The sequence below is a fragment of the Callospermophilus lateralis genome, chromosome 3, assembly GCF_048772815.1.
Source record: "Callospermophilus lateralis isolate mCalLat2 chromosome 3, mCalLat2.hap1, whole genome shotgun sequence".
NCBI classification, from domain to species: domain Eukaryota; kingdom Metazoa; phylum Chordata; class Mammalia; order Rodentia; family Sciuridae; genus Callospermophilus; species Callospermophilus lateralis.
The window spans coordinates 48,620,261-48,646,703 of NC_135307.1; the positions used below are offsets into that span (position 1 = coordinate 48,620,261).

The following is a 26,443-nucleotide window of genomic DNA, read 5'->3' on the forward strand; positions in this document are numbered from 1 at the left end:
TATATATCATATACACACATATATACACACACACACATACATGCTCTTGGAACATAGGTTTGACATATGAAAACAAACTTTACAGATAACCTTCAAGAAATGGTTTTTATAATTTAATGTTTTTTGAACATTGTAACATTCTTTTTGATACTTATATAATATTTGGGTATGTCTTTATAAATTACAAAGGATATATTAAGGCAAAATGCACTTTGTTGACAGAAAATTTATATCAGAGATACAAATAAAATAAAAAGATGACTAATCATGAAAATATCAAATTTCAAATAAAGCTTTAGTTTTAAAAACTAAAAAATTGTTATTATGAAACCTTGATATAGCGTGTAGAACAGAAAATTGACAAGATGTAAGAGCTTCTTGGACAAGGGCTTTAGATGAGATGCCCAGAAAGGGACCTTATCTGCCAGGTGGATCTAACTAAAATTAGATGAATTTTGTTCTGAAAGTTCCACAGGAGTAGATATCTTGATCTGTTTTGTTCATTGCTCTATTCCTAGTGCCTATAACAATGTATGGCACAAAGTAGGTGCTCGCTCTGTGAAGATTTGTTGAATGAATGAGAATGGATATCAACCAGATACAAGTATTTCCCCACAGTGACTTCCCAGCAATCAAAAAATGGGTGATTTTTTTCTTGGTTTCAGAAAATAACTGGAAATAGAGAAATGAGGATGCTGTCTTTCCCTTTTTAAGAAATCCTTCCCTCACCCGTTTTACAAAGATCTGAAGTTTTCTGTTTAAAAGTAGCTGTATTTGCAAATGCACAGTAATTCAATATTTTTAGCAAAGGTTTTCTCATACAAACATGCTAATCCACATGACCACCTCCTCTAGATTTTATACCCTTTATTTTTCTTTATGTGATAAATTTTTATTTTTTCAAAACTCAGCTTTAAACATCCAGTCTTCTAAGGTATCCTCTCTGATCCCCGACTCTGTCTGAGCTAAGTGCCCTACTATGTACTCTTCATAGGTCATTGTGCTTCTCTTTGCAATTTTACAAACCAGACAATTTCTGATAAAACAGATTAAAGGGTTTGGAAATAAATCACCTATAGCATCACAACCACATATTATCTGGTTTCACAAGTTAACAAGCTGGTTAAAGTTAGTTGATAGACTTTGTTTTTGCACATATGTGCAGTTGTGTATGAGAGCCAAGAAAAAAAATTCATTTCCTGTTAAGGTGTTCATCTCTTTCAGCAACAGTATACAAATTTACACTTTTCCATTTACATGGGTAATTGATTACCTATGCAACCTGAGTTTAAGTAATCATATTTTCAATTTTCTCCATTGAGGTTTCTGTGGTCATTTTAGATTGAAGCCCTAGACAAGCACCAGCTGGCTTACCCCTCGTTTTGTTCTGACCTGTGTTCCTGGAAAAAAATTGAGAAATAGAATATCTTTATATTGTATAACATTTCAGAGATCAAAATCAATATAGACATGAGTTTAAAAAACACAAACCAGAAATACCAGTTTTAAATTTATATCCTAAGCCATCTTTCCAAACTTTGATAAAGTAAGATCACCAATGTACAAAATGAAAACTCCTTCTAAAGTTGAAACATGGTGCCTTCAAAGTGTATGATATAATATTATTAAATAATCCTTTCACAGGATTTTATGTAAAATGCATAGCATTTGGACCATCAATAACATCTTTAAAATTAACTTCATATATCACTGACAATAAGAAGCTATTTCTCTTCCATATATCAGCTATATCAAGGGAAAAAATATAAACATTCCTTTCAGCCCACCACAAAGTAAAATATACAGATCATCCCAGCATTGCTAAATTCAACACTAGCACCTCAAATCTGGAACATTTGTAATATTTTTCCATTCTGAAAACTTACCTTTTTACTATAATATTTTTTTCCTTTATTTTCAATTTTGACCCTTTGATTTGGTCTGTATCTTGAAGGGTCATTAATTCCGTCCAATACTTTGAGTCCCCAGCTCTTATTTGATACTTAGGAAAATACTTGGTAACTTTCTATGATTGGATATTAAAATTCATACTCCAGTAAGTTACTATTTATTAAGTGTATTAAATTGTTATACTGAAGTACATGAAAACTATTTGTCCTCCCAGAGAAAAAAATGTAGCAACTTCCCTTAAAATCTGTAAGCATGAAATAAGTATAAACTTAAAATAATCAGTCTCATTTCTAGAAAGTGAGCAATTACCAAGTATTCTATTCAAATTTAAGTCTGGTGAGATTTCTTCCTATTTAAAAAGTAAAACTGATAAATATTCTGCCTACCTAAGAGTTACAATAGATAAAACAAATGGGCCCAAAACTCAGTAGATAATTTGAAAGATAAATACATAAAACTCAGGCTTTACAGTGTTGAAAAAAAAAAAAAAAACTCCAATGTCTTCTGATTTTACAGACTATGTTGCAACTCTGAAGCAACAGAAATTTTATAACATTTCCTTATGAGAGCAGCCGTACAACAGGTTTTGAACAAGTCTAGTGTGGTGTTCAGTATGGTGAAAGGGGGTGAGTTATTTTATAATTTAAGTTGGCATTTTACCAAGGAGAAAAGTTTAATGGTTGCTTTTTCTCTCTTGTGTTTAAGTGATATAGTACTTAATTAAAAAGAACACTATTTTATATTAATTTTCCTTTGGTCTTTTTCTAAATAAGATACTCAATAAGATGAAATAATCCAAATTCTTTTACAGCTATAAATTATATTACTGGGAAAATTATTTATGGAAGGGAAGAAAGATAAAGTTGCTTTTAAGAGTCCTTTAGCATATCAGTTTGATAACTAGCAAAACACCTTTACAGCCATTAAATATTTACCAAGACTTGGCTTTGGGCAAGGGAGCAGTTTAGTGCACCAAATTTGACTCTATGCACTGCCATTGATTAGCTATCAGAAGGACAGAGTTAATAAGTAACTTTTAAGTATTACCGAGCACTCTACATTCTTGTCAAATCTTTTCTCTGAGGATGGCCTAAAAAAAAGTCAGTTACAACCAGCATTCACCCTACCAATGATTGCACAAGCACAACTTTGAAAGAAATAAAAGCCAGGCAAATCAGTTGAGCGGCACTTAAGCAATCTTTCCTAGTGACTGTTGTCATTGCTGCTGGACTTTAGAACTGAACATGTTTACATTTAATTAGAAAGGACACACAGTTTACAGCACAGTAGCTATCAATATCGGATCAGAATTGATTTCCGCTTTCTCCCCAGTGATTGCTTCTTTCAAGCTAATTAAAAAAGGCATATAACCAAATGACTCACATAAATTTTAAAGCAAAGTAAACAGTATTCCCTGGAGACCCAAACAAAAGGAAATGACATTTGTCCTGATTATTAGCTACACTTTTGAAAAGAATTCTGATGCTTATAAATGTGTTATAAAGTATGTTTTAGTGTTATCAGACTACTGATATACCAAGTATTCACTTTGAAGAAACCTCTGTGAATGCTTTCCTGAGTGCTATAGCTCTAAATTAAAACAAAAACAAAAACCTTACCTTACTTTTATCTTTATAATCCCTAAAATATGTAGATAAAGCAGTCTGATAGAAGGTTTGCTTCATTTTGTTAGGTTCTCGGTTTCTATATAGTATACAGAGAAACTACTAAAAGATGTAGTAAATAACAAGTTGATTTTCTTTTAAATAAAGTGCATAGAACACATTTGTTATTCACTAAAATTAGAGGGACCATCCTGGTGTGCATGAATTTCTTTGTAATTACCACAGGCAAAATCATTGACAAAATTAGGATAAAAGATAAAGTTTCTTACAACTCCCATAACTCTCTACTATAAAAAGATCTGCTTTAAATTCACTGGCTAATATTTTGGTGATTATACTGATTTTTATACTCATACTTTATTGTGAATTGAGTTTTAAATCAGAAAAACTAAAGGAAAATAAAAAATAGAGGCCAACTTCAGGAGAGTGTGTCTCAGCCCTCCTTCCTTATCTATGGGATCTGCCATACAATACCACATGGAGAATGGAAGACCATCAAGAGATAAAGATCAGAATGAGTATGTCTTAAATATTATTTGGTTAATTCACAGATATTTAATAAGCATTCTTCCAGGCACTAGATAAAATGGTGAATAAAACCTCCATAAGATTGGAGGTGGGGGTGAGGCTCAGGAGTATACCACATGCTTAGCATGCACAAGGCCCTGGATTTGATCCCTAGGGGAGAAAATAAAACAGCAACAATTTTATATAATAGATTAGATATTTTTATGTATTTTGGTTACTATCGTATCCCCAAGCATTCACTTTGTACTTTGTATATGGGATGTGCATGTACACTCGGTTCCTCAATAAATATCTAGTGAATGAACGACCCCTTTCAAAAAGTTATTTCACTACAAGCAAATGTTCACTCAGCCACAAGGTGGGGCCTCCAGTAGCACTTGTTTCCAGTATTCCAGGAAAACTACTGAAATCCACAATCTATAGTAACAAGAGTCCATTTAAAATCTACCTATAGGATAGAGTAATTCATGGAAGTTTGTATGCTTACTTTTTATTTCATTTCCTTTTTAAATCTTAGCCTTTTTATTACTCTCAGTATTTACAAAGCAACCAATCTGTAATCCATCTTAGTCACTGAATATCCATAGTTTATGTTCTGCCGGGCACATATAAATCACAAAGATTATTGTCAGCCAGTCAAACATAACAATTAAGAACTACCTGACCAGCTATAAGGAACCAATAATTAATTCTTCCAATTCACAAATATTTAACTGCTTTCTAGGTATTAGATAAAGGTCACATGGTTAAAAAGGTTTTTCCTGGTGTTTACTCTCTATTCAATGTGAAAGCAAATGAGAGAATCACCAAACTGGACATCAAGTCTTATTTCTGAAGAAACTCATATAAAAGGATGAGTAGGAGGGACTTAAGTAAAGGGGAATGGGGTCAGTGTTCTAGAGGATGTGAAAGTTATCTGTCCTGACTATAGTTTAGGGACAAATAGGTGAATGATGAGAAATGAGCTGGAAAGAAAAGAACTTCATAAATGATGTTTAAGGAATTTGGACATTATTCTAGAAAAAAAATTTAGGGTCATTAAAGAGTTTCAATCTAAGGAGTAATAACATCTATGCTTTAGAAAGCTCACTAAGGGAAAGGAATAAGTAAGAATACTATTGCAATAATCCATGAAAGAAAATAATAGAGACATTCTAAATAAGATATAATAATAGATTTGAAGAGATATTGAAAGATGCAAGGGAGACTTATTAGTAAATCGCAGAAGTGATTAGATTGTGAGGTAAGAGATAGAGATGGAGCTTGCTGTTTACATTTAGGACTTGGACAACTGAGTGGTGTCCAGGGAAAAGGGGAGGAAGAAAAAAAGCCAAATTGGGAAGGAGTAAAAAATGAGCTCATGAATTCAGTTTCAGACATTGAGTTGTGTGCATTTGCAGAATGGTCAATTGGAGATGTCCACGAGGTGGGTATGTAGATCTGGTACCCAGGACAGATATCTGAGCTATAGAAAAATTATGTATATAGATGATTAAGTGAAGCCATGAGAGGGCATTGAAATCAAGGGAGAATGCGGAGAAAGAGAAGACACAACAGGTGAAAGTTGAATAAAGGAAAAAGAAGCCACCAGAGGAGATTGAGAAACACCAAGAACACTAAGCAGAGGAGGGCTGGGTTTGTAGTTCAGTGGTAGAGCGCATGCCTAGCATGTGTGAGGCATGGGGTTCAATTCTCAGCACTGCATACAAATAAGTGAAATCAAGGTCCATTGACAACTAAAAAAATATTTTTTTAAAAAAAGTAGAAACCCAGAAAGTATTGCCAAGGGAAGGAGATAATTTCAGAAATAATTGGCTCCAGATAAGTCAAGTAGATTATGATTGAAAAGTATATTTTATGTTTAGCAGCATCACTGGCATCATTGGGGAATTTAAATTCTTTCAGTGGTTTCTCATTTATCTTAGCTAAAGACCAAAATCCATCTCATATTCCAAAAAGACTCTTTGTGACTTAGTCCCAACAATTTTCAAAGGTTCCTTAACATAAGCCTACCTGTGCTTCATCCATTCTTCAGACTTTCTTTCCTTTAAGGCCTTTGTACACACTTGTCTATGCCTAAAATTCTTTCTCCAACCTCCTTCTCATTAATACCTATTTTTATCTTCCAACCTCAATTGTCATCATTTGACAAATCCTTATAACATTTGTAATAATTTGGAATATATGTAGCCACTGCTCTATCTCTAGCCTGACCAACACATGGTAGTTCTTTTCTGTAACCTGAGACATCGCAATGCAGCCACCCAGTTCTAAGTACTATAAAACAAAACGTGTTCATAATATGTGTATGCCAACTGAACCCTATATACTTCACATTTCAATTTATAGTCCAAAACATCTTATTTTTTAAGGCATCAGTATTGTACTGAACATTAGAATTATACAATTCTTATCAGTGAGGCCCAAACCAAGCTGGAATTTATTACCCTCTGAAGTAACACAGAACACAATAAACTGCTTCAAATACTTAAAGATATTTATAATAGTTCTATAATTTTTCTCACATCCTGTCCATATGGTTCTCTAATCATTTTTTTATAAACCACAATAAGTTTTACAGTGTATTCACCTTTTTGATAATTCCTCCTTGAAAGTGCTTCAATTAAACACTTACGAATTGAGTACAGACATAACTGAATTCTAGTGTGGTCAGTAATGTGGACCCTATACTGACCATATTCAACTGTTTCTTTATACTTCTTCAGGTTTGATTGCTAATGAAATTGATTAGTCTCTCAGACTCCATGTGGTAGGGCAGAGCTGGGATTCTATTTATAGACTTTATTTATTAGAATAGTTTACAATAAAGTTGAAGTAGCACCGAGTTCTCACATAAGCTGTCCTCCCTCCCCAATTTCCCTTATCATTAACATCTATTATTGGTATGGTACATTCACTAAAATTAATGAAATCATATTGATAAATTATCATTACCAAAAGCCCACAGTTAACATTGATGTTCACTCATTATTTTGTACAGTTCTATGAGTTTTGAAAAATATGTAACATCATCCCTACCACTACGGTATTATATGGAATTGTTCCACCACACTAAAGAACCAGAGTGCTGCATTTTTTTATTCCTCCTTTTTTTCCTCTAGCAACTATTTATTGATTTTTTGACTGTCTCTATAGTTTTCCACATGTCATAGAGTTGAAACCATGCAGTATGTAGTCTTTTCACACTGGCTACTTTCACTAAGCAATAAGTACTTAAGATTCTTCCATGTATGGTCATGGCTTGATAACTGATTTTGTATCACGAAATATATTCTGTTGTATTAATTATCCATGGTTTGTTTATTCATTTACCTACTAAAAGACATTGTTTAGTTCCAGTTTTGAAAAATTATTAATAAAGCAACAGTAAACATTCATGAGCAGGATTTTTGTGGATATGTTTTCAACTATATTAGGTAAATACATAGGAGCATGATTACTGGATCATACATTGATAAACTGCGACTGCTTTCCAATGTGGTTGTACCATTTTACACTCCCACTAGCAATGAATGTTCATTTCTCTTGTCCTATATCTTTACTACCAATTGTTATTGTAAGGATTTTGGATTTTAGTCCTTCTTACAGGTGTGTGATGATATCTCATTGCTTTCTTAATTGGCACTTCTCTGATGACATATTATGTTAAGTATCTTTTCATGTGCTTACTTGCTGCCTATATTTCTTTTTTGCTAAAATGTCTATTCAGATCTTTTGTTATTTTCTTGTTGTCAAGTTCTAAGAATTTTTTGGTATGTTTTCCTTTCTTGTAATATCTTTGTCTGGTTGTTGGGGTTATGCTGTCCTCATTAATTGAGTTAGGAAGTGTTTCCACTGCTTCTATTTTCTGAATGCAATTATAGAGAATTTTTTTTTAAACAAAGGACTTTTTTATTTTTTCATTTTTTTTTGAGAGAGAGAGAGAAAGAGAGAATTTTAATATTTATTTTTTAGTTTTCGGAGGACACAACATCTTTGTTTGTACGTGGTGCTGAGGATTGAACCCGGGCCGCACGCATGCCAGGCGAGCGCGCTACTGCTTGAGCCACATCCCCAGCCCAATTATAGAGAATAAATATCATTTATTCCTTAACTATTTGGTTGAATTCACCCTTGAAACCGTGTGAGCCCGATTCTTTCTTTGTTTCTGTTCTTATTGTTGTTGTTTATTCATTTTAAGGGGATTTTGTTTGGGGGATGTTATTGATTCTTGAATCAATTCCTTTAATAAATGAAGGCTTTTTCTAACTGTTTCTTTTGTGGGTTTTTGATAGTTTGTGTCTTGCAAGGAATCCATCCATTTCATCTGAGGCATTGAATTTGTGAGCATACTTGTAAAAACATTATTTTATTTTCCCTTTAATATTTATGGTCTCAGTATTGATGAACCCTTTTTCACTTCCACTTTGTAATTTTTTCTTCTCCCTTTTTTTCTTGGTTAGCCTAGATGGAAGTTTCTCAGTTTTATTGAATATGGTACACTGAAAAGTGGCTGGAGAAGATATCCACATAAAGTGTTAAATTATGTGATCAAAGATATGATTAAGTTAAGGAACTTGAAAGAAGGGGCTTATTCCAGATTCTCCTACATATTATCATATGTGTCCTAATAAGAGAGGGAGGAGGGAGTTTTGAAACAGGCAGAGGTAGGAGAAAGCTATGTGAACTTGAAACCAAAGACCTGAGTGATAGAAAGAATTGGAGTGAGTGAGGAAATGCCAGCAGTCACCAAAGGCTGAAGAAGCAAAGGAAGGAATTTCCCCTGGAGTGACCCTGCCAACTCCTTGATTTCAGACTTCTAACTACACTTGAGAAAATAAATTTCTTTTGTTTTAAGCCACCAGGTTGTGGAAATTTGTTAAAGTGGCCTAAGAAATTAATACATAGATCTTTTCAAAACACTGGCTTCTGATTTTATTGTTTTTGTCTGTTGATTTCTGGTTTTCAATTTTATTGGTTTCGGCTCTAAATTTTATTATTTCTTTTTATTAGCTTGCTTTAGGTTTATGTTGCTCTTGTTTGTCTAGCTTCCTAAGGTTGAAGCATATGTTATTTTAAATCTTTCTTCTTTTCTAATATTTGTATTCAGTTCTATAAATTTCCCTCTAAGTGTTTCTTTTGCTTCATCCCACAAATTTGATAAGTTATGTTTATGTTTTCACTTAGTTCAAAATATATTTTACTTTCTCTTGAAACTTTATGTTTGACCCGTATATAATTTGTAAGTACATTGTTTAATCTCTAAGTACATGGATTTTTCACAGTGGTTTGAGAGTGTATCTTTATGATTTCTACTCCTTTAAGATTGTTTATGGCCCATAATATGACATATCTTGATGAATGCTTCAGCATGAGAAAAATGTATACTCTACTGTTTGTTGTTAAATGAAATATTCTTTAAATGTCAGCTAGAATTCTATCAAAGGATGGTTAAGATGGCTATTACCAAAAGACAAGAAATAAGATAACAAATGTTGGTGAGTATGTGGAGAAAGGAAACCCTTATTTGGTGGGAATTAAATTAGTGTGGTCATCATGGAGAACAGTATGGAGGTTCCTCAAAAAAATTGAAAATAAAACTATCACAAGATTCAAAAGTCCAACTTCTGCATATGTATCCAAAGGAAATGAAATAAGTATGTTGACAAGATACCTGCGCTACCATGTTCATTGCAGTATTATTTGCAGTAACCAAACAGTGGAAGTAACCCAAATGCCTATCACTGGGCAAATGAATAAAGATAATGTGTTATGCAAACACAATGGAATATTAATCAGCCTCTTAAAAAAAGAAGTCTCATTATTGATGACAAACATGGGTGATCCCAGGAGACATTATGCTAGGTGAAATAAACTAGACACAAAAAGACAAATGCTATGATCTCATTATGTGTGGAATCTAAAAAGTAATGAACTCAGAAGCAGAGAGTAGAATGGTGGATAGGAAATGGAGAAATGTTAGTCAAATGGTGGATAGCTGAGGGAAATGGAGAAATGTTAGTCAAAGGATACACAGTTTTAGACATTCAGGATTAAAAAATTCTGGATATCTATCATATAGAATGGCAACTATAGTTAACAGTATTGTATTACACACTCGAAAATTCCTAAGAAAGTAGATCTAGTAGATCTAAATGTCCTCACACACAAAAATGTAACTCCACAAAAGTAATATTAGTATATTTTAAGGTTATTTAATTAATTTATTGATTTGGAGGGGGGACAAGCCAATTCTTTAATTTGTCCTAATTAAGAAGTAGCATAATAACTCTACAGCAACAATAAGAACCCTGTGTGGAAGGGTTTAAGAGAACACCTTTGCTGCTCTAAGATTTTAGGAAATGATCGTTAATCAAATGATGTATTTGAAACATGTTTCTTTAGATTCATCAAAGGTTTCATTTTATATATATGTACATATACATATATGTATATATATAAACAGCAGAATGCATTACAACATTTATTACATATATAGAGCTCAATTTTTCATATCTCTGGTTGTATACACAGTATACTCACACCAATTCATGTCCTCATACATGTACTTTAGGTAAGAATGACCATCACATTCAACCATCATTAGGTACCCCATGTACCCTCTCTTAACCTCCCAACTCTCTGTCCTATTTAGAGTTCGTCTATTCCTCCCATGCTCCCCTCCCTATCCCACTATGAATCAGCTTCTTTATATCAAAGAAAACATTCAGCATTTGGTATTTTGGGATTGGCTAAATTCACTTAGCATTATCTTCTCTAACTCCATCCATTTGCCTGCAAATGCCATGATTTTGTTCTTTTTATTGCTGAGTAATATTCCATTGTGTATATATGCCACATTTTTTTTTATCCATTCAACTGTTGAAGGGATCAAGGTTGGCTCCACAATCTAGCTATTGTAAATTGTCTGCTATAAACATTGATGTGTTTGTGTCCTTGTAGTACGCTGTTGTTAAGTCCTTTGGGTATAGACCAAGGAGAGGGATTGCTGAGTCAAATGGTGGTTCCATTCCCAATTTTCTAAGAAATCTCCATACTGCTTTCCATATTGGCTGCACCAATTTTTAGTCCCACCAGCACTGTATGAGTGTACCTTTTTCCCCACATCCTCACCAACACTTATTGTTGTTTATATGCATAATAGCTGCCATTCTGACTGGAGTGAGATGAAATCTTAGAGTGGTTTTGATTTGTATTTCTCTAATTGCTAGTGATAATGAACTTTTTTTTTCCATGTGTTTGTTGATTGATTGTATATCATCTTCTGAGAAGTGTCTCTTCAAGTCCTTGGCCCATTTATTGATTGGGTTATTTGTTTTTTTGGTGTCTATTTTTTTTAGTTCTTTATATACCCTAGTGATTAGTGCTCTATCTGATGTGTGAGGGGTAAATATTTGCTCCCAAGATGTAGGCTCTCTATTCACCTCACAGATTGTTTCTTTTGCTGAGAAGAAACTTTTTAGTTTGAGTCCATCCCAGTATATTTTAAAGAAATGGTTTATTTCTTCTAAGTTGACGTATTTATGTAGTGTGAGCAATCCCTTATCTTTTTTATGTCTATAAAATTGTTAGGGATATTTCTTATTTATTTCTGGAAATAAATTATTGGTAATATGTTTCTTCTTGTTGCTCTTTTGTACATCTATCTGCTCTTTATTATTTTCTTCACTCTTGCTCTATAGTTATTTAGCTATTTCATTGAAAGGTTCTTGAGGTAGAAGCTTAGAATATTGATTTGATACATTTCCTGTTTTACTAATGTATACATTTAGTACTATAAATTTCTCAGCACTGCATTAGCTATATCCTATAAATTTCTGTATATTGTATTTTTATTGTCATTCACTTCTGTGTATTTTTTTAAATTCTTTTTAGAATTCTTCTTCACGCGTGGATTATTTAGAAATGTGTTGTCCTGTTCCATGTGTTTGGTGATTTTTCTTTTAGTGTAATACCTAGAGCAACATTAACTTTCTGTTATTGAGCTCTGATTTTATTATATTGTCATCAGAGAATGATTTCAGTTCTTTGGAGTTGATTGAAGTTTGTTTATGGTCCAGGATATAACCTATCTTGGTGTGTATACTGAGGGCATTGGAAAATAATGTGTGTTCTGCTGTTGTTTGGAATATTTGTGAATACTGATTGAATGCGAGTTAGTGTTTGATGGTGGTGTTGAGTTGTTCAGTATCTTTTGGTATTTGGGGATTTTTTTGTTTTTTCTAGTTGAGAGGTATTGAAATCTTCAATTATATTTGTATACTCTATCAGTTTTTACTCCTCTTATCTTCAGTTCTGTTATTTGGTGCAAACACACTTAAAGTTACTGTGTCTCCTTAATGGATTGTCTCTTTTAGCATAATATAATGCCCTTCCTTCATATCTTTCTTGGCTTTGCAGTTTATGTAATATTAGTATAGCCACTCCTACTTTCCTATAATCTTCTCATATACGTTATGTTTGTAACAGATTTCTTATGCACAGAATATAGTTGTGGGGTTGTTGTTGTTGTTGTTGTTGTTGTTGTTGTTGTTTTAGTTTGGTTTGGTTTGGTACCATGGATTGAACCCAGGGGCACTCAACCACTAAGCCACATCCCTAGCCCGTTTTTCTTTTTTTTATTTTGAGATTTGATCTTGCTAAGTTGCTTACGGCCTCACTAAATTACTGAGACTGGCTTTGAACTTGCAATCCTACCACCTCAGCCTCAAGGGCCACTGGGTTTACAGGCATACACCCGGGTGCCCCACATGGGTCATGTTTTAGAATCCTGTTAATCTCATTTAATTGTTGTATTTAGACTGTTTACATTTAGATTAGTATCTGTATACTATTTTATTGTTTTCTGTTGGTTCACTCTGAAGTTTTTTATTAATTTTTCTCTTTTGTTGTTTTTTTGTTTGGGGTTTTTTTGTTGTTTTATTTCTGTTTTTCCTGCCTTCCTGTGGGTTACTTAAACATATTTTGGAATTCCTTTTTCTGTATGTACAGTGTTTTCTGTGTTTCTCTTTTATATATCTTTTTAAATTGTTGCCATGGATATTACATTATATATAAATATTATTACAGTTTTTTATGTCATTTTACCATTTCCAGTGGAACATAGAAACTTTACCTTCTTTCATTTTCTTTATCCTTCCTTGTTTATAATGTGTTTTAAATATATCTTCTACATACATTTAGAACCACATCAGACAGTGTTATAATTTTCCTCCAATCATCAAACATAATTTTTAAAATTCAAGTAGACCTATTGTATTTCTCTATATTTTATACATAGTTTTCTTTCTTTCTTCACAGAATTCCAAGATTTGTTCTTTTAACATTTCCTTTATGTTCAGATTACTTCTACTTCTTTTAAGATAGATCTGCTTGGTACAAATGCTCCTGGTTTTCCTTTATCTGAGAATATCTTGATTTATGCCTTATTCTTGAAGCATATTTCTCAAGGCCTAGAATAAAAGGTTGACAGTTCTTTCCCTTCAACCTTTGAAAAGTAATGTGCCACTTTCTTCTGTCCTCAGTAGTATCTTATTAGAATAATTTAAGTTGGTTCCCCCCTATATGAAAGGGCCCACTCTCTGAGTACTTTCAAAGTTTTGTCTTTGTTTTTAGCTTTCAGAAGTTTAATTATAATATATCTCTTCATATACTTATGTTGATCTTCTCCATTTGGAGTCTGTCAACCTCTTGTAGGTTTATATCCCTTTGAAAGCTTTCAGTCATTATTTCTTAAGTACTTTTTCAGTTCTTTCCTCTTTCATTTTCCCTTCTCTGTCTTTGAGAACCATGAATGTTAGTGCTTTTATTATGAGTTCATAAGTTCCTGAAGCTCTGATTTTTTTTCAGTCTATGTGTATATCGTTCATATTGGATCATTTTTTGTGTTCTCTCCTCCAGTTCAGTGATTCTTTTCTTTGTCCTCTCATTTCTCTTGTTAGGCCCATCCACAGGGCTTTTTGTTTCAGTTATTGTGGTTTTCAGTTTAAAAACTTTCACATCTTCATTATATATTCTGTGTTTTCCATCTTCTCAGAAGCAGAAGTTTCCCTCTTTTGTTTCTAGTTAAATCTGCTATTCTATATTTTTAGTAATGGCCATAAAATGTTATTTGTTACATGATAAATTTTATGATAGACTCTGTTCCCTATTCATCTATATGGTGATATGTAAATGGCTTTGTGAACATAATACTCTACTTCCAGGTCACCCAATTCAAGAATCCGCTATTGGATAATCAGTAATCTGTAACTGGATCTACATCAATTCCAAGTGCTGTTGTATGTTTTAATAGTGTTTTAAAATAGTTTAATTTAATAGACTTTTCAGTGAATCCCTGCAATTAGTTATATAAATCATTGCCTTTCTTTTCAGTTCAATGAGTTAAACAAATATTTAGTAACTACTAGTTTATATCACAAAATGTAGTATCCATAAGTCTTTCAGTAAATAGTAATAAACATGTTGACCAGCATATCTTCTTTAAAATTCTTAAAAACTTAAGTTGTCTCACTGTATAACAAAGAAATTGTTATTCTTTCTGAAATAATTCAACAAGTTGTCTCTTTGAACTAAATCAACTGCCATAGCAGAGGAAGCAAATCAATGGAATCACTAGACTGATTTATCATTCTCCTCACTCACACTCTTAACCATTCTGAATATATTTTCTTCTCTCTGTACATCAGTCAGAATTTAAACCTATTGCATCATAAGCTGATTTTCTCAAAAATAAGCAAGGAGGTCAACTATTATTTTCTTGAAAAGATCTTAGCAAATTAATTGATGCAGTAAATTAGGAAGTAAGAACAAACACTGTGCTCAGTAAAGAGAGCACATACTTTCACTTTTCATACTTGCTTTGATTTTATTTATTTAATTCAGTAAAACAAACCAAACCTGCCTTTTTTTTTTTTTTTGAAGAATGATTTAAGAATGTTATCAGTATGTGAATAAAGGTTGAGAAACTAGTTTACTTCTTTTAATTCATGAAAAATCTGTGGAAACAGGCAACTGTTTTTCAGCAAAGTATTTGTAAAATGTCTGAGTGTTGTGTAAGATTATGTACAAGGTCAACTAGATACAAATCACTTCTTTTAAAACTTATACAGGTACGAATGCCTATGCCTACCCAGTTATTGTGCTAGATATTTTTCCATATAATAGATCACTTTATCTCTTTCTCATATGAACTCCATGAGTTTGTTCTCAGTGTTTTAGAGTAAAGGAAATTAATATTCAGGGAGTAAAGTATTTTCCTAAGGTCACACAGAGTGAATGACAAGACTGAAATTTGAACCTACATTTTCTAAATGCAACCCAACATCATTTCATCAATACCCAGGTCAGCATTCTTGACATATTAGACTGGGTAATTCTTTGTTGTGAAAGTGTGTCCTCTCCATTAGAGGATGTTTAGCAGGCCCTCCAACCTTCACCCACTAAATGATAGTAGTAGTATCCCTTTGATTGGAACAATTGAAAATGTTCTCTGATGGATGGAAGTACTGCCAGCTAAGAACTACTTGTCTGCATTTCTGAGATCTCACTTCTAAATTCTAATCTAAAATTTTCTATCCAATTAAAATAAATAGCTTACATAGGATACACAATTGATTGAGCAAATACTATTAAATAAATGGAATATAAGCAATAGAGTATGTATAAATTTTAGGAAGGTAAATAAAATGATATCATGTAAGACTTGATTAATACTTGGTCATAGGGGACAAGACAGGAAGTCAGGAAAAGAAGCAAAACTTGGTATTAATAGGAAAGTATCAGGTGCAAGAATAAGCTAAAACCACATGAGACATGACATAAAAACTGAGAATGAGTTCAAAAACCAGGTAAGCAGTGAGGTTGAGGAGAACATAAATATTTACAAGGAAAATATGTAATCAGGTCATAAATCTGATAGTTTCCCAATATTTGAAGCTAAAGCAGTATAGAGAGTCAGGGGCCAGGAATATAATCAAAGCCACAGACATGAGACTATAGATTCATGTTTCAGAATTAAGAAACACTGAAACTGACACAGAATCCACTACAGAAAGGAATCTGTTACATGTTACTTACTGTAGTAGTGTCCATTGGAGGGCATTTTCTACCTTGACCTTCTTTTGGATTTATTATAGTGAGCAGCATAGTAGATGATTTAGTCTTAATTGTTATGAATTATAATAATATGAACTATTACAAAGTAAAAGTATTTTAAAGCCTCACTTTCTTACTAAATTAGAAATATTAAATTCATTAAGATCATATAATTTTAAAACTGGAAGTGAAAATTGAAACTTTGTTTATATTACTACAAAAATTTTGTGATAAATAAAAATATTGTGAATATTGTATGAGCCAATTATTAGACATGCTCTGAACTTCTGAGAGTAATTAAATGATTTTTCTGCTGTTTTATCATTTTCTTACTATAACTTAAAATAAATTCCAACATGATTTAAGTGCTGGTAAGTTGGAATGCTATTGCTGTGATAAAAAATGCATGGGGGGTGGTTGGGATTGTGACTTAGCATTAGAGCGCTCTCCTAGCATGGGTGGTTCGATCCTCAGCACCACATCAAAACAAAGGCATTGGGTTGTATCCATCTACACCAAAAAAATATTTTTTTAAAATACATCTGAAAATAAGTAATTTTGGAAAGAGATTAAATGTTATAAGAAAATGTTATAGGACTTCCTGAATAAGGCTAACCAGTAGGTCCCTAATGTCAGTTTAAGAAAAAGCTCTCTTAGGGAAAAATAGCACTAAAGCAAAAATGTGCTTCAATTGTTATAGATTTATATATACTGGAAACATATTCTTTCTACTTTACCTTTATTTCTATAGGGAAATGTCCTTACAATTATAAACATCCTAATTTATTATAGTTCTTAAGAAATGAATTCTTCCTATAAAATAAATTTAGCCTATATAAATGGAATATTAATATGTTAGCAATGGGAAGTATATCACAACAAGAAATTGAAAAAAAAAGTTGACAATTATTACAAATTCTGAGGAGGAAAAGAGTATGATCCAAGAGAAACTAACAAAGAGGAAATATCAAAATTTAGATTTGAAGAATCACAGTGACTTCTGAGGAAGTGATGTTTATGCTGCAATTTAATAGATGAATAGGAGTTTGTCCTATTTTGCATTTTCTTCTTTGCTAGAAGGATTAGGACTGATTCAATTGCTGGCCTTTCTTTGTTTCAGTTTTTTCATCAAGAAATTAGAAATATTATTGAGACTCTTCACACAGGTGTTATCAGGTTTAGTGAGTTAAAAATATATAATTTATTATTTTTAGAATTTTTTTCTGAGTGCAATGAGATGCTATTGCAGAATTTTAAGTAACATTATCTACTTTATCTTTTTGGAAAAAAAAATCTTTCCAACTATTGCTTCTGTCCAAGAAAGTTTTGGTGAAAATTTAAAGGTTCCCAAGGCACTGTGAATGATGAGTAGCTTTTTTTTTTTTTTTTTTTTACAGCTTGAGAGTAAAGGATCTAATCACATGTCCATCTGCAAATCATTCTAGTTTTATATGTACTAGCCAAGTGACCAGAGTTTAGCAACAGTCTCTCTTCTTCAGGACTAATTTGAATCTTGAAATGATTTCTTTTGATATTCTAGCTGTCCTGGTTTCATGTCCATTTTATTTCTGTGTGACACCTACTCCAAAGTGAGACCACTATAAAGGCTCGTGGTAACTTAAAAGAAGAAAATTATACTCACTTTAGTTTGAAGAGTTTTAAATATCAGACTGTATATTAAGCCAGTGCTAAAGTTCACTGACTAGCTTTTTGCAGATTTAAGAATTATATTGCTTTCTTTCACATTATCAACCTGTATTATATAGTTAGGTTGTTGTAGTTCAAGTCTCCAATTGACAGTTCCTTTGTATGCATATACTGAAATGATTTTATTTAATAAAAAAAGAACATCTCCTGTGTGGATTTTAAATTTCCCTTATTAAATATTTATATTTTCAAAATGTCTTTATTTAATTGAGTGAGGTGCTTGGTGCCATTTCAAAATAACCTCAGGTGGTAGGTGTAATGACATATCAAAGATTTGACCTTTAGCATTTTAGGATTCTATTTATCTGCATTTTCTTCTGCATTCATTTAGTCTTAATTTATATGCTATTCCTCTAGATGATTTAATGAGTGAATGTATTTGGCCCAAGATTCATTAATCATAAAAATATATATCTGAATACGTATTATTTCTGTGCCTTCATTTATATCTCAACTGTGACAAGTAGAAAATTCTGTGTATAAGGTTGATCAGTATTTGCACAAACCTCATTCATTCTCATTAAGTGCTTAGCAGAATAGACCCTGATCCCCTAAACTGATGCCCATTCTCCTACTTCTCACTTCTTTGCAGTCAGCTTATTATATTCCTTTATTTACCTAGAGATACTTTATTTTCCAATTCTCTGCTATTCCTTTTAAAGAAAATTGAATGTAATATTTACACTGATATAATTAAATTAACATCTTCCAGCATCTTTCTGTGTGCTTTGCTAGCATAGATAATCATTTACTGGGTAGCTTTCAGCATAGAAGCAGAGTTATAGAATAATTATTAATTATTTTATATCACAATAATATAGTGATATAAAAGTTATTTTCATTTGTGCATGTTTTTCTGTATTGATTTTGAGAAGTAAAGATTCTAAGTGGAGTTAAGGAAATGAATCATTGATCAGTTAGCCTATGTTACTTATATTTAAATTATTTTTTTATTTTCTCAGTTTACACAAATCTTTATCTCAAGAAGAAAACCTGAAGGATCAATTTAACCATACACTTAGTACTTATGAAGAAGCTTTAAAAAACAGAGAGAACATTGTTTCCATCACTCAACAACAGAATGAGGAACTTGCTACCCAACTGCAGCAAGCTCTGACAGAGCGAGCAAACATGGAATTACAGCTTCAGCGTGCCGTAGAGGACTCCCAAGTGGCCAGTGAAAAGGTTCAGAAGTAAGTAAAATGTTCTTTCATTATTTTATAAACATAAAAACACTTTCTTCTGAAAATAAGCAATATATAATTACTGTTCATGCCATTAGTAGTTCAAGTCAAAAGTAGAATCAAATGAACTATTTCACATTGTATATCATAAACATGTTTAGGGTCAAAAAGTCACTTGCTTGGCAATAGTTGTTACTATTTAGGACAAACCATTTATTTTTGATAACTGATCTACATTAGTTTGTGGAGGCCACATTATTGAAATCATTCCATCCTCCCAAGTTAATAGGCAAAGTTATTTGCAAGAGGAAGAGGCAGTCAAGTTACTACCTGTACTCATTTAGCTTCACAATAATCCTGCTGGAGTTGAGATCATCTGTGACCTTGCAATTTGAGACCTCTAGATGCAGTGAATCCAGTACAGTGAAATTAATTTTCTTGTGTTGTTCTTCTGAAGTATTCAATGCTACTATTCACAGTGCATAATTACATTTGTTTATTTTGAATGATCTTTCCATTTTTTATTAAAATTTAAATAAAGCTGCATAATCAGTCAGTCTTTATGACAGCTAGCAGAATGTTAACAACTTACCAAGCAAAGAAGTCACTTGTTAATTTATGGGGCTTGAATGTTGTAGCAGAATTTTCTGAGGAAGCTTTAATGTAATAAAACTTGTCATTTTAACCTTCTTTGTGTGTTGTTAACAACATAACATCATTCACATACCTAATCACCTTCAATTTCTAACACATGCCTTTTCCTTAATCTTTTTTTCAGTTTTATAGTATGAAGTAATGCTTACTTGCTTTAAGGTTTCTTACTTTCTGTGACTTCTTATTTGAAAATTAGTCATTTCAACTACTTCCTTAACATCTCTGAAGTTATATTTCAACTAAAGAGCCCAAAGTCAGGTGAATATGTAGTAAAGACCATTTTTCAAACAGTTTAGGGATTATGCATATTAATATTTACTACCTATGTACCTTGTAGCTTTTGATTTATATAAGTATTATATTTTGTAAGTTTAAAGATTAGGTTTATATTTAATCAGAAACTATCTAGTTTTTTACAATGTGTACTAATAGTCCAAGAACACTGATGTGTAGATGGATCTCACTTCATCATATATTGCAATTAGTAAGTGGACTATCAGGATCTGATTTAGTTCTGTTAGCTAAAAGTCTACAAATAATACAAATTTCAAAGTTTTCTTTACATATAATCTTTTAATATCTATCTATGACTAAAATTCCTTGAAATAGTTCCCAGAAACCAATTCAGTTCTCAAAAAACTTTGGGAATATTGCTAACTTTTTATTTTTTAGAACCTATCAACTATCATTATCATTAACTTTTTGCATACCAAGAAATAGAAGATTATTTTAGATAAGACTTGAATTGTAATAAATATAATTGTTGAATTGACTCATTATATCATCCTATTTTGCATACTTAATCACAGAAAGAAAAACTTTTTTTTGGAATGGCACCAGTCCATGGATCAAAGTCTAAGTACAACAGCCATGTCATTCACAAGTGTTAAATGTTAAATCTTTTATTCTGATTTCCAATAAGACATAGGAGAAATATTATCACACTTTTCTTTTTATATTCAATTCATTGTACTTCATTTTAGTTTGCATCAATTAAACAAAGTATATCTTCATCCCAGTTAATGTGGCCATCAGTCCTTTATTGTTTAAAAAGGAAGTTATCCTCTAAAAATAAACTATAATAAGATTTTGGGGGCTGGGGATGTGAGCTCAGTGTTATAATGCTTGCCTAGCACGTGTGAGGCCTTGGGCTTGATCCCTCATACTGAGAGAGAGAGAGAGAGAGAGAGAGAGAGAGAGAGTGAGTCACTGACTTTGTAAGGAAGTATTCTCCATACAATCAAAAATTACTACTGTTAGCATACATTTTTTGGACATTCCCTTGAAAATATTTAATATTCCAGGAAATTTCAAATTTAAAACTAAAGAGGTTCGTCCATATTTCCTCTTTTCTCTTTGTAACCAAATTTTTTGTATACCTAATCTATCTCTAATTTTTTTAATTCCCATTTATTCCTCTTCTATTCATTACTCTGGCTAACTTTTATGCTAAAATTGTTCTTTCAATATCACAAATAGTTTCCTAACTCCTAAATCAAGGACCCATTTTAAACCACATTTTTATCATACAACTAATACATGATTATGGTAAAAATAAATGAAGTTCTTATATCTTCAGCAGTATTAACTCCTGTCTTGGATTCCAAATGTGTATGTTTGAACTTGGATATTTTATTTTTAAATGCTGTGTTAATTTGGATAGTTACACAACTGTCACATAACATTACTGTAAGCATTAGCTGAAATAATATAAGCAGCACTTTTGGAACAATGTGTGTTATGTATCCCCTCCTTCTTTTGCATATCTCCTCCTTCTCTGATCATCTCCCTCCGTGCTACACTCGTTGCTCAGAGGGGATGTACATTTTTCAAGAGTAAATGTCTTTGCATGTGTTGATCCCTTTGCTCAGAGTCTTTTACTTTCTCCCCGAAGAGAACCTTATTCATTTTGTGAAAGTCAGTTCACCATAGAGGACAGAAAACAGGCTTTGTTGTCAAGTCTGAAAGTCCTGACTTTGAATCTCTACTTTCCTACTTATTACATGTGAAATTTTTACTTAATTAAAAGTTCCTCAGATAAACTCAGTAATTCTGCCTTCAGAGGAAGGGTTCTCATGAGGAAGAAATTGAATATCATATTCAATGCCTAGTGCAGTGCCAGTAATTATTAAAAGCAATCTATAAATGACATTATTTGTATTGTGATATTCATCAAAAAAGCAAAACCAGTTCAATTACATCTTTTCTGCTAAGTCTTTTCCAACTTCCTAGAAAGTAAATTCACTCCCTTCCATGTGTTGTCATAGTATTGGAGCAGGGGCATTAGTGTATTATTAGAAGCCATTCAAGTCAACAGTACACTCATTTAGTTGGACCTTATAACCTGTTGCCATGCCCAAAGATAGTCACTATACTTTATTATTTACAAGTTTATATGTCTTCCTACTAGATTGTGCATCCCTTGAGAGTAGGAAACATCCTAAAATTTTACATGATGAATGCTTTATGAATATTATTTGGAAAACAAGAAGAGAGACAGAAAGCTTATGTTCTAAAGTCTAGGGATTACATCAATGTTAAGACATGTTAAGACCATGTGATATGATCACAGAATATTATTTTAAGACTTTTATTTTACTACTTTTCTGTCCATTTCTACTCCATTTCTTTTAAGGAATATATCTGCCAGCTATCCCAAAGTAATGATTCTTTTTTTTTTTTTAATGGAACTGGGGATTGCACCCAGAGTAATCTACCACTGAGGCACATCCCCAGCCCTTTCTATTTTATTTTGAGACAGGATTCCACCAAGTTGCCCAGGCTGGCCTTGAATTTGTGATCTCCTTGCCTTATCCTGCAGTCATGGGTATTGCAGACATCTGCCACTATGCCTGGCCCTACACGATTTCTCTAAAAATTATTGCTACATAATTCTTAGGAAATGTTATCCATTTCCATAAGCTTAACCCACTACCTATTAGCCAAATAATTTCCAAATCTTCTTATAGTAGTCACCTCTCTGCTAAGATCTAGTCTCATGTTCCCAAAACTCTTTACTTTGCCCTCCCCTGAAAATAAAGTTCTCCAGTATTTTCTGTCTCAGTTAATGAACTTCAACACACTCTTTTTTACCTTTCACATTTACTTTGGCACCAATTTCTGCTATGTCTACTGCCTAAATGTCTTGATTCCGTTCGTCCCATCCTTACTAGTTAGCTCTATTACACCAAGTCCTCATCATGCCTCATCTGGACTATCTCAATAATTATAACACTATTCTATCTGCCTTTATTTCTCCTGAGTTTGTCTTTCCTAACTGCCATCAGACCTAAAACAAATCAAACATGAAACATAAATATTAATTCCTCATATAAAATCTCTCATATGAGGCCTATCCCTGGCCCTCTCCCACTGTTCTAGTATCATTTCCTCACACAGTCCTTCTTCTTTGAACATGTTCCTGCCTTTTAGTGCACTGCCGAACTTTTGTTAATTCCTGAAGTCCAGCCTAAACATTACCCCCATTATAAAGCTTGAACTGGATTCTTTCTTACATTGTTTCTTTATTTTCTCCTTCTATTTGGTTTTCATCGTACTTAATCCATACCTTTGTTAGAGTTCTTAACCATCTAGGTGTTATAATTGTTTCATAAATTTATTTTCTACCTCCTTTCTGCCCTTTCTCCCAAATTTCCTAAGATATGGATAGTGTCTTGTTCATCTTCATATCCTCATCTCTTCTACAAACTCACACAGATGTCTGCTATAAAGTAAGTTCTCCATAAATACTTAGGGAAAATGAGCTGAAGCAATTTAATAGATTGATAAAATAATAGGAATAAAGTAAAAGGTCTGGTCAGGTCAGGAATGTTCAGGAAAAAATCAGATATACTCTGATCTACTTTAAGTCCTAGATAAAATTGTTTCTCCTAATCCAGTGCCAAATCTAACCAGTTTCATAGAAAAATGATGGCCCTCATGATGGATCCTGCCCACCTCCTCTCACTGGCACCGCCTTCTCCTCTCCTGGAATCTCATGACCAAACTCTAACCTTTGCTCTGAAAACCCACTTCCCTCAAGTTTAATTACAATTAAGGCTGAAAATCTTTAGTGATGGTAGAAAGAGAACGTATACTATTGCTAATTGTAGAATTTTAAATTCATGTTCTATCATTCTAGTCATAAGAATTATCATTCATAAGCTGGCCTACAAATATGTACAGGATAAAAATCAATGAATACAAGAAACGCATTGCCCAAAAATAGTTTTTGGCCCAGCTGTCATAAAACCTAAAATTTCACTGATGAAGATTCATCGCTTTGGGTTGAGCACTATGTACTTCTATTATTTATAGGACAAACTTCTCTCAATAGTTTCACCAAGGACCATTTCCATTCTCCATTTATTCAAGCAAAAACTGACATACCAATCCATCTGATGAATGTTTTTATGATTATGAAATTTAAAACTTGATACTTCATGCTGTATTTTATTTTCCACCTATAGGTATGCTTATTGTGTCTTGAAACAAAACTTCCAAAGAATTTTAAGAATACATGTTGCAATATTTAGCATGCCTAAGCTGCACATAATTGCTTAAAATAAAAGTAATCACAACCATGTTTATAATTTTTGAAGATCTCTCAAAGATTTATATTTTTACATTGAAATAGTTTTTGTCACATATTATCTGTACTGTGGGCCCAACTTACAGTGATAAAATTCAAATGCTCTCCTAAAACTATAGCTATATAGTTAATAAAACAAACAAACAGATGTAGAAAAATTTAACTTTAAACATATTTTCAAGAAAAGATTTTTCAACTTTAAGAACTAACTTTCTATCCACATACTTTTCTATAAGAAAAATAAAGTCAGATGTTTAAATGTTACATGAATTCTTGTCATTTAAATTTTTTGTAAGATAATTAAAATATCAATGGTCAGGATGAAACAGTTTAATTGATAGATTTTTACAGATAGATTTTTACAAAATTGCCTTTTGAAACACAGAGCACCCTGCATCTTTTGAGCAATATGGATAAGAAAAAACAACACAGAACAATAATAGTCTTTCCTGCCCTGCAGCCAAATGCTGATTTCTATGAAAAAGTTGATCTTACAGAGAAATCATGAATTCTCGGCCTGGTTTCCTGGATGATGAGTAAGAACTAACTGTAGTTCCCTTGGAAGTTCAGGGGAGTCACCATAGTGTCACACAAGGGTTCTTAGCGTAGAGCAAACATACTTCCCACAAACTCCACTGCTTAATCTGTTTGCAGGTTGAATTATAAAACAGGATAGATGACTCTGGGTGCTGGGAAGGAGAACAGAGCATTTCCAAAGTCCTTGATTAAAAAAATAAAAAGCCTACTATTTTCATCAAAAGACTTAAATAGAATTTTCAGTTTTGTCACTAGCTTTAGAATCCAATTTTAACCATAAGGAAAAATAATTATACTAAAATATTCCCAAGTAGCTAATATGAAAAGCCTCTGTAACTTTTTTTCTAGAATTGCATGGTCTTTTCAATAAAATTATTCTGCTTCTTGTCAATTTTACCTGTGATGCTTCTCCTATGAAATCTTGTGTGGGCTATAAGTTAGTTCTAGGGCAGCATTGCACATATGTGAATACTGTATATACTTATGGAGTAAATTGAAGAATACACTTCAGAAATTCTCAACTGAGCACTAGATATAAATCAATTTTTAATGTAATGTTTAAAGTGGACTTTGATTCATTAGTACTGTTAATAAATGGGAAGACTTAAAATTTCTCTGGAAATTGCTCTTTAAAATTTTTTTTGTGTGTGTTTGAGATTTAAAATGTCTGAAACGTGACACATACCTCAGCAAATAATAGGTCAAATAGCTAATTTATTTGTGATAGTTTATCTACAAATGCCTTCCCTAATCAGCTTTTGAAGATATCTTCTAAATCTAGAAAATTAGATAATAGCTTTATTGTGATTTACATGTGGAAGATGTACTCAGATAACTCCTGAGCAATCACTGTAAAGATGTACAGCATTTAAACATGCTTCATTTCTACTCCTGGACGTGTGATAGGCTTTTCTTTTTTTATAGGCTTTTAAAGAATTTAGTATTCCAGATTTGTGAATCACAGACCTGTTTTTAAATTACATGATTATGTACTTAATTTATGAAATATAAATCTTATATTCTGTCAAAAACAAGTGTGTAGTTTATTAAAATTATTGATTATATTATATATTTATATATATAGTGGATTGCCTTTTTCATTCATCTAATACCTCAAGTAGATTTCTTTAGAACTACTTTTATTATACCCAGAGATACATACCATGTTTGACAGATATATAATGTATTCATTTATTTATAAAAACTAAGGAATTCAGGATTATATCTTAACATTTAGGAAATGTCTCACTTTGACATTAAGAAACAGTTTCAATTGTCTGGTTTATTCCTTTATACCAGGGAAGGATTAATGTAGGATTACTAGGATTGGAGCCTAACCCAGAATTTGAGAGATTCCCAAAAGAGTAGAAAGTGAAGGCTTTGTGCTAGAGAAGAAAAGGAGCTCTCTAAACCTAAGGTTCTATACTTTCTATGATAAGCTAGATCTCTTTTACAGTAAACTATATGGAAAGAATAAAAATTTGAATAAATGTAAGAACTAAAAAGTTAAATTGTAATAAGACTTCTTGCATTGATCTACTTCTGCATTTCATACTCTCTCTTCAAATAAATGAACTAGAGTTAGGCTA

The 26,443-nt window shown here is 32.4% G+C and overlaps 1 protein-coding gene across 8 annotated transcripts in view; it reads left to right on the plus strand.

Annotated features, from left to right (window-relative positions):
* The window catches only part of Mipol1 (mirror-image polydactyly 1), a 343,144-nt gene that overhangs the window by 274,529 nt on the left and 42,172 nt on the right, over positions 1-26,443 (plus strand). For all 8 annotated transcript variants that reach the window (XM_076850214.2, XM_076850223.2, XM_076850217.2 and 5 more), the window contains one exon: positions 18,851-19,081. In XM_076850214.2, the coding sequence (XP_076706329.2) occupies positions 18,851-19,081 (231 nt within the window). The remainder of the gene's footprint in view (positions 1-18,850; positions 19,082-26,443) is intronic.